Source organism: Rutilus rutilus, assembly GCF_951802725.1.
Source record: "Rutilus rutilus genome assembly, chromosome: 25".
Lineage (NCBI taxonomy): Eukaryota > Metazoa > Chordata > Actinopteri > Cypriniformes > Leuciscidae > Rutilus > Rutilus rutilus.
In genome coordinates this window covers 13,516,465-13,525,554 of record NC_140229.1, presented here as the reverse complement: position 1 = coordinate 13,525,554, position 9,090 = coordinate 13,516,465, and the positions used below count along the sequence as shown (strand labels likewise).

General features: G+C 39.4%; 1 protein-coding gene and 1 long non-coding RNA gene across 2 annotated transcripts in view; both read right to left on the bottom strand.

Annotated features, from left to right (window-relative positions):
- Window positions 1-982: 982 nt before the first annotated feature.
- The window catches only part of med13a (mediator complex subunit 13a), an 86,368-nt gene continuing 78,260 nt past the window's right edge, over window positions 983-9,090 (bottom strand). The window contains exons 21-30 of the mRNA XM_084400918.1: window positions 8,809-9,028; window positions 7,874-8,065; window positions 6,846-7,069; window positions 6,401-6,543; window positions 5,929-6,087; window positions 4,973-5,152; window positions 4,674-4,831; window positions 4,293-4,457; window positions 2,275-2,375; window positions 983-2,168 (exon numbers count right to left, since the gene is read on the bottom strand). Coding sequence (XP_084257044.1) covers window positions 2,036-2,168; window positions 2,275-2,375; window positions 4,293-4,457; window positions 4,674-4,831; window positions 4,973-5,152; window positions 5,929-6,087; window positions 6,401-6,543; window positions 6,846-7,069; window positions 7,874-8,065; window positions 8,809-9,028 — 1,675 coding nt within the window. The 3' untranslated portion in view covers window positions 983-2,035. The remainder of the gene's footprint in view (window positions 2,169-2,274; window positions 2,376-4,292; window positions 4,458-4,673; window positions 4,832-4,972; window positions 5,153-5,928; window positions 6,088-6,400; window positions 6,544-6,845; window positions 7,070-7,873; window positions 8,066-8,808; window positions 9,029-9,090) is intronic.
- LOC311285320 lies at window positions 2,708-4,212 on the bottom strand. Its single transcript, XR_014626340.1, has 2 exons — window positions 4,081-4,212; window positions 2,708-2,928 (listed from the first exon to the last, which is right to left on the bottom strand). It is a non-coding gene; the product is annotated as an uncharacterized lncRNA (long non-coding RNA).

Below are 9,090 nucleotides of genomic sequence, written 5' to 3'. Positions count from 1 at the left end.
CATGAGAGGAACAGCGCAGACTTGTTTAACCATTATATTGTAGCTGTAAGAAGCAAGGTAAATTTCTTCAGTTACTATTTTTCCCAATTCAAATGTTTCCTATTGTATTCCAGATTTAATAAGTAATATTAATAATTTAATTATATAATTTGTTTTTTTAACCTTTTATTATATTTATTCAAATTTAACAATAGTTTTAGCTCAGTAAATGTAGTATTTGTGTTCAGATTTACTTCAGCTGTCATAGTAACTCATTTAAATGTGTAAATACCATAGTAAACAGGTGCAACCTACAAAAGAATGGTTAGATCAATGTAATTATATTTTATGGGATTTGTCATGAAAATGTACCTTAAAACACATTTGAGGTGGTAGTTTGCAAATAGCCAATTAGTATGCTTCTCACATACTATAGTTCTGACTATAGTCACACTAACTTGATTTTCATTAGAGTAAACTGTGAAAACATCACATGGAGTGTAAACTAATGTCGGTGTGCTCTAACCTTCAGGTGCTTGACCCTATATCTCTTCACATGCTGTTCATCACACACTTGCATTTGGAAAGCATGTACAACTGGTGTGGGAGGTAAGAGAAATCCCAGGGTCTTTGAATATCACCATACAGTTTTTTCTGAACAGAGTAAGATACAGGAAATAGATCTTTCTCTGTGCACAAACACTGCATTTTCAACAAGTACCCAGATCAGATTGTAAAGTCCATTTACACCACACATTTCTTTGTCACACTCAAAGAAAAGTGATTTTGGTCTAAAAGTGAAAATGTTCACTCAGAAATGGTGCAAACAGGAGAGCCAATCAGGGAGGGCATGGTGAAGTTAAATGAATGAACTTCTTAAGGGGGGGCTAGAAGCTTATTATAGGTCTTTGTTATCTTCATCAAAGCCATAAGTCTCGGTCACTACAATCAGATTTTACATCACAGTCCCTCCCCCCAAAAAACACAAGCACAGGAAAAAACATGAAGTTGACTTTTTATTCCTAAAACAGAAGCAGTGCCACCCAAGTCCGGTGCGGCATTCATATATAATTATTTATATATTGCAGTTTTTCGTTTTTGTGTCTAAATGTGTGGTATAAAATACAATATACGACAATGTACCTCTTTATTTTTAAACACAGTGAACTTCATTGCTGTACAAGTCCCGTGCAGCTAAAGTTTAGCTGTAATTGTGTCCACACGCAAAGGCGTGGACAGAAACCCCCTTTCTGGTCTCCTCTGTACATCGTGACAATACAAATAATCTGTCTCCCTTACAAAAAATAATACTCTAAAAGCAACCTACCGCAACTTTATTTTATTCATCTTTTTAGTGGGTTTTTGTTGGTTTGTTTTTGTAATTAAGACGATTACATATATTTTTGACCAATTGCTTTAAAGCAGGAAGGCAATACAAACCTTCTAGAACTTTTATATATAAAAGAGGTTAAGAAATCAGACAAATTATACATTTAAAAACTTACAATAAATAAGACAGATGCAGGCATTTCATTTGGATATAATCCCATCCAAAAGAAACAAGGAATTAGAGGTCTTAAAACCAAGAATTCATTCTCTCATTTCATAGAGCATCAAAGTCCCTTTCCATCAGATACTATACAGATTCCTTCTCCATACATGTTGATTATAGAACTGGCCGAATCCATGATAACCGAGGATCCGCGCGCAACTGTCGAAGTAGCGTGGAACCAGGGATGTAGAACACCACCAGTAAGCACTTTTGTCTTCTTTCTTTGGCCTCCACATTGCGGAAAACTCATTCAAGGCCTACGTTCGTCCTCTGTCGTATCCTCTCTTTCTCTTCGAGTGAGTGTTATAAACACCAGATGCCTGATTCTCCTCCACAGTGCTGGGTCTCAGGTGTAGTGACTGCCTACCCAGATCATCTCCGTTGTAACTCACGTACATATAAAGTCCAGCACTATAGTTATCCATTGGGTTGTTTTTAGATCCACCTTTTCTTCACTCTTCTTTTTTCGTTCCCTGATAAGGTCTCAGTTCTGCTCTGTAAGTGTTACAACATGGTCATGATGAAGTTGTACATTTGATTGAGCACCACAAAATGGATGGGCAGGCAAGAGCGGCGGTCCTGGGTCGCAGGGTCACAGGTCAGCCAGGAAAGGGCGTTGTACTGCTCCAACACAAATCTGCGAAATAGAAAAATTTTGGCATATTCAATATTAGCTATCATTAAATTGAATTGTATACACTAGAAGATCAAGATAGCTTTTCAAACAATTAGAGATGCGTTACCTGAGAACATCAGAGGTCTGGTTGGAGTCCAGCGGGTGAGAGTGTTTGCTGTGCAAAAGTTCATCCGATTGCACTGAAGACACATGGAGGTGTAGAGAGGCCTGGAGTAGAGAAGGAGAGAGGCAAGAGGAAATTTTCAGCCGACAGCATCTATTAATCCACGCCCACCCAAAACAAGCTACAAAGCTGAGTTACAAAGCTCTCATTGTCAGGGCCTGGTATGAATTAAACTGACAAGCCCATGAACAAGTAAACATGAGACGCCAGAAACATTCATACCACTGTTTACAATTTCCTTAATTAAGGAACAGTTTGTTCCAGACTTTTCAGTTGTGTACAAGTCAACAAGTCAGCAATACACTAACAGCTGCTTATCAAATCAAATGCTTTGCTTTAAATCATGTCATTTTGTGAGCTCAATTCCCTCTCTCTATATACGTATACATATATCAGCCTATTTTTTTTTTCTTTGTCTTTCTTATACACACCAACAGCAGTCTGGCCCAATCACTGAGTACTGAATTATTAAAAATCCCTCATTGCAGGATTCTCTATAAATGCTGCATGAGGGGGAAACAGAAGTTCATGTGACCTGGACAAAGCATGACAGGTAGATGGGTGCAGTATCACAAGGAGGCGATACTCTAAGTCAGCCTTTCTCAAACTTTTTTCAGTCAGGGCACCTTTCAAAAGTGCATAAAATCTCAAGGCACCCCAGTGTAAAATATAATTTAAAAACACTGCATAACCCAAATGTAAATGCAAATTTTATATATATATATTTATCTAAAATGAATTTACAATTTTATTAATCCGTTCATATGTTTAACCCTTTCACACGTAAATTTAAAATATTCTGGCTGACCCCCCAGCGTGAGTTTTTCAAGGTGACCATTATTTAGAATGTGTCACTTTATGGTTTCCATGGTGACGCGTCATTGCTTGTCACGTGACACACCGCAGCAACAACAGAGCTAAATGAATGATGATCTGCTTTTATGTCATTTTTCCTTTTTTTATTCAAAATATTCACAAATTTGTTAGATATGGCATGAAATATCTGATATTCCGATTGTCAAATATATGCAAGTGGAAGTGTTTTGTTTTTTGAACACCTTTATAACGATCACGTTAGTTGAGCTGTATGCGCCGCCATGTTAGTTTGTGCCGCAGATGCAGTTCAGAGAATCGGATCTGTTGGATTTACAACACGTGAATTCATCCACTTCTCCCGAAATACATAAAAGTAAGTGGCAGGTGAACTGGGAGAAGAATAGAGTAAACTTTAAAGTTACTTACACAATGTGTATCTGATATGAATAAAACTAATTATAATGGAAAGGATTATTATTGCCTCTTCCTTTGACATCGGTGTGTATTTTACAAACTCTAAATGTATTGTTTTTTTAGTATGTCTGAAACCTAAAACAAACATTATGTGGATGAAAACACTGAAAAGTTGTGATATATGACAGCTCTGAGCGCGCCTGTCTCTGGCTCAGCTCCAGCCAACGAGCGAAAGCACATTTGAATTTCGCAGTTGATCACATCATGCACTGACCGTTCTTATCACACCGGTGCCCCAGGGACCAGCCTAGACTGATCACACCGGTGTGAGCGTACGTGCGAAAGGGTTAAAAAGAAGAAGAATGTATTTATGTAAATTCAAATATATTTATATATGAAATGTCAGATTTTTTTTTTATTTTTTTTTGCCTACGTAATTTTTTGGCGGCACCCCTGACACACCCCTGACACCCCAGTGTGCCGCGGCACCCACTTTGAGAAAGGCTGCTCTAAGTCAACAAGAAAATGACATTCTGGACAAAATATTTTGGGCAAATCACTCTGCATATAGTCTAATGCCAGATAAAAATTATTACTTTGCACTTTTTATGCAGTATTTTTTGGGGGGATGAATCAGGATTTGCTAGGAAAATGTGATTTATACAAATATTGCAATACAAATTGTACAAATCTCAAGAGAAGCATTTCTGCATTATGAGTAGAGCAGTTACCTTTAAGAAAAGGGGACACTGGTTCTGTGCCTGAGGACATGCGGACCAGAACCAGTCAGGCAGTGGACCTGCTTTAGCTGTGGACACAAAATAGCCCAGAGCTAATGGCTGCTGGAGGATATTGGGAGCTTCTTCGTGAGACTCCATACGGTCTGTACTTTGACCCTGAAAAAAGATGAAAAGACATGAAGATGTCAGTTACTCAGTTAATCACTTAAAACCTTAAAAAGCTGATAAAAGTAATATTTTATTCTATCAACTAATCTTATCCATTGTGTCTTCTATTCAAAGGTCATGTCATTAACCTTTACAAGGTCTTGCAAGAGAATATTCCGATTATTTGTTCCTTATTAGAGGTAAATTAACTTGACTCTCGGTTACCTTGCTCCCATCTCCTCCATGGGGGTACTGGGATCCTGGTGAGTGAACTGGTGACGTGGTGGGTGAGGCAGGGAGGATGCTTATGATGTCAGGATCAACCAGGTCGTTACCTTCCTGCTCCAGGAGGTCAAAGATGCCACCGATTGGATCCGATCCATCTAGAGATAAAGCAAGGATTCAAGGATTTGTATAAACATGACATTAAATCTGGTACAACGGTTTCATATTGCAACATCTCCAAGTGGGACAGAAACACAGGCTACCAAGTAAAATAGAGTGGAGGAAAAAAAAGTACTCACCATTGCCAGGGTTGAAGGCAAGGTCCTCGTGCGGGTAGTTGGAGCTGTTGACTTGAACAAAGGCAGAGGTGGGGAACACCAGGATGTGTGTGCAAGACGTGTCCTGCGGGGTGCTCAGCTGGGATGTCTGCATGTTCAGAGTTGTACTTCGACCAAACACCGAACCTGTTGACACAGAGTCTGGAAAAGAACAGAGACAGCAAAGATTAAAAATGACAGACTGAAAATGAACTCAAGAGAAACAAGGATTCATGGATGGAAGTACTATTCTTAGCAGTTACTTCCATCAGTGAATCAGGTTTGTCTGAAATTGAAATTCAAAAAATGAAAATTAATAAGTTTAATTCAATACGAACAAAAATGTTTTTTCCTTGCATAGGTATCCTAGTATAAAAAAAAAAAACCTGTAGCTCTCAAAGCTATGTGAATGATGGGCAAAATCCATCAGATGTAATACATCTTGATACTATGACAGAATAAAAAGCTTTTGTCAAATAAAGCCATCGATCTTCAGTATCATCACACCAGCACAGGAATCAATAGGAATGTAGAAAAGTGTTTTATGAGATCGAGACACACACAGGACAGGAGCGTATATCAGATAGGGACAGCAGACACATGCGTTATGACACATTGAGGCTATCATTCACATCCACAGAAAAGAGACGCATGACTACAGCAATGTGGGCCTATATTTTAAAGCTGAAGTGTGCAATTTTTCATTGTTTAAGTATTCTATTCCGGTTTAATATGCATTTAAGTGTTCTTGAAACTTGTTTGGAAAGTTTGAAGAAAAGAAAAAAAAACTTGTTTTTCACAAGTCCCTTTTGTGCCACAAATGAAGCAAAAACGAACTACCTATGCACACTAATTACTGCTAACGCAACAAACTAGCTATAAAAATGAGGACGACAACATGCGCACCATACGGAGAGAAACAGGAAGTGTGATTCTACCTGGCATGATGACAAATGAGCCCTGGGGTTCCATGGCAACTAGGCAGGCGCTAAGGATGCTGGGAGTGTCAGCTGCTGAGATCCCACACAGCCTACAGTTCTCCTTTAGCCTCCGAGACACTGACTGCAGATTCCTTCTGCTCAGTAAAATACTCCAGTCTTAAAGAGGAAAAGAAAACCATAAATTTACTTCCTTGGGGAAAAAATGTCCATGTTTGCACTGCAGTGTTAACAAATCTTGTGACTTTAAAAATGAATTTTAAGACTAATTTGCTTTGGTCCAGGATGCTGATTGAGCAGTTAGCTTGAAATGTGCCACCTAAAAGAATTCTCTTGAGAATTGTTTAATTTTTTTTATCAATATTAACATATTTATGTAGCAACCTTTTTTTAAAAGCAGTAACAACTCAAATCCAACTGTGTTGTGAAAATCGCCAAGGCTAAAGGCCTAAAAGCATTACATTGGCATTACCTCGCAACTCTCCATGACCTATTCGTCCAAGTCGGCCAATCACCACTCTCCATGGTAATGATGTCATCTGAACCAAACCCAGGCACCACTCCCAAAGCTTCTGTAGGCCCAGCTTCCGGGCAGATCCCTTTTTCCTTCTTGCTCTGAGATGACAAAAACAGAAAATTATATAAAACCTCTAAAAACAAAGGCTTTAAATATATTTTAAATGATTAGATATTTTATGATTACATTTTTTAAACCTGATTAGAAATTAGTCAAATGTGTAAATTTGTTATATTTAAGAGGTACATTATGGAGATTAAAGTAAAAGTGTTACAAAGGTGTTAAGTCTTTCATTTGTCATGACTAAGGTAGCAATATTTAGATATGACACCTATATGACAGTTAATGCGCCCACATATGTCCCACTATGCTACTGAACACTTGTAAAGTTGTAGTTCACCTGTTGGGTACGTCTATGCTGATGATACAGGTTTCCAGTAGCTCTCCGTACAGGTCCGTGCAGGTGGCCAACAGCCATCTTTGATCATGTGACAGGCAGTAGCCCACAAAAAGGACGTTATACTTCTGAGACGCCTCTCCGAAAGTCTCGCCCAACTCTGTTTGCTTGTCTTTCGTTGGGGCCAGGATGAAAGGTGGCGTGTACAATCGCAGACACTCTGGTCTCTGTGGCAAGAAAGTCAAATGTCAAAATAAAATAGTGATAGAACTTAAGTTGTCTCCCAGCCCCCCAGCAAAACCAGCAAAGAGGAAAAAGTCTAAGGTCGAACCATCAACCTCAGACTAATGGTGGTCATACCCGTGCACACATCAATATAGCTTTTTCCTCTCTTATAAAATCAATAAACCCCACCAAGTAGTCACATCTCTTTTGTGAGTGGGAAAGGAAGTAGGGTGGGAGAAACAGTGCTAGCGAGTGGAGCGAGAAAATTGGATTCTACAAATAGCTCGGTGAAGAAAGGAGAGCAAGTGGAGCTTTCGGATTCCGCTGCCAAAACATGCAAGCCGGATCCCATTAGGGAGGTCTCATGGAGCTGCCCAAGCAGATAATGGAAAGAGAACTGTTGGGTTGTTCGAGTCCCCTTTGGTTTTGTTCCAGGACAGGGAGGTCAGTGTAACAGTCTCCACACGTCACCGGGTTCTCATACAGCACTGAGAGCCACTAAAGAGTCTGAATGGGCTGGCGGTGCAGGAGCTCTATGGAGGAGGTTAGAACCACAGGCTCTGGGAGCCTCAAATCAGGGTGTTCATTTTGACACAAGGGACTGGCACTTTAACATGGCAAAGCAACAGCTCAGACAGTCTAAGGTATTGGCAGAGCTTTAGCAATTTAACTTTAAAAACAGGAACACTTTATATTTTGGAGATTTAAGACATTTTGGTGGCTGTCTGAGCTACTCTGTTCCATACAATGGAAAGGCAAATGCTTCTGAATTTATCAACCGATCAAACTGCTGGACCCTTACTCACATCTGGGTTCCTGAGGGAGGTGTCAAGGGCAAGGCCGGGGCCGAAACCCGTCAGTGACTTCACATTGGTGGAGGTTGGGAGGGGTCTTCTGCACTGGGTGAAGACAGAGAAGGCTAGAGACTTGAGGTGTTGGGCGTAGAGGTGCCTCTCCTCACTCCTTACAGGTTGAAGCAGGTACTGACAGGGGACAATCTAAGAACACAAAGTGCACAGATGTAAAACAGTGATTCGTTTTACTATTGTCTTTATATAAATTCTTCTGGTGTCAAAAAGGAAAGAAACGGTAGCAATAAAGTCACACTACACCAGTGGTTCTCAACTTTTTTTGATTACAAGGCCTTCCATTGTCCACAACAATATTCGAAGGCCCAACAATTAAGTTAAGAGAATGTTCTTCCCACTCTTTTTAAGCAATGAATTTACATTTAAGCAATGAATTTACATTTAAGCAATGAATTTACATGAAGTTTCCAGTTGTTCTTAAATGAACTAGATAATTTTTATTCAATTTCACAATCTGATAAAATATTTTAGAGCTTGGCAAAAATAAAAACATGTATATTCATTATAAAATGGCCATGGAGTTAAGATTTTACATTACTTTCCAGATCTAGAAATCACATTCTTAAAATTAGGCTTCCACATATACCCAGGCGTTTCAAAACCATGGGAACCCTTGTTGAGGCAGTGAATAAATAAAAAAATCTATAGATTATTAGCTAATTTTAATGGTTGTTTTCTCTTGCTTTAAAAAATGTATAGTCATCTTGAGGCCCCCTTGGAAGTTTCTGAGGCCCCCTAGTTGAGAACCACTGCGCTAGACTTTTTGTTCTGTTGACTTCCATTCGCATATATGCAAAGATCATTGTGAAATGTTAAATTGGCTTTTAAAGATGTGTCCACTGTAGAGTATCAGGTAAAGCGGCTGTACCTACCTGTACAAACACAGAGTTGCGTATATGAGCTGGTAGGACCTGCAGCATCTCCAGGTAGCAGCGGAGGAGTCCCATCGTCCACATGCTTGATTGTGACGTCCCTGGCTCCGCCTCCTCATATGAGAAGGGGTCCACAACATAAATCATGATGGCAGGTGGGTACATGATGGCGTGGGACTCGCCGTCTGTGGGAACTCCAACCTTTTCTCTCTCCATAGTGCTGAAAAAAATGAGGAAAAGAAAGGGTCTTAAATGTGCTTTTAAAACAAAACCTGAATATTT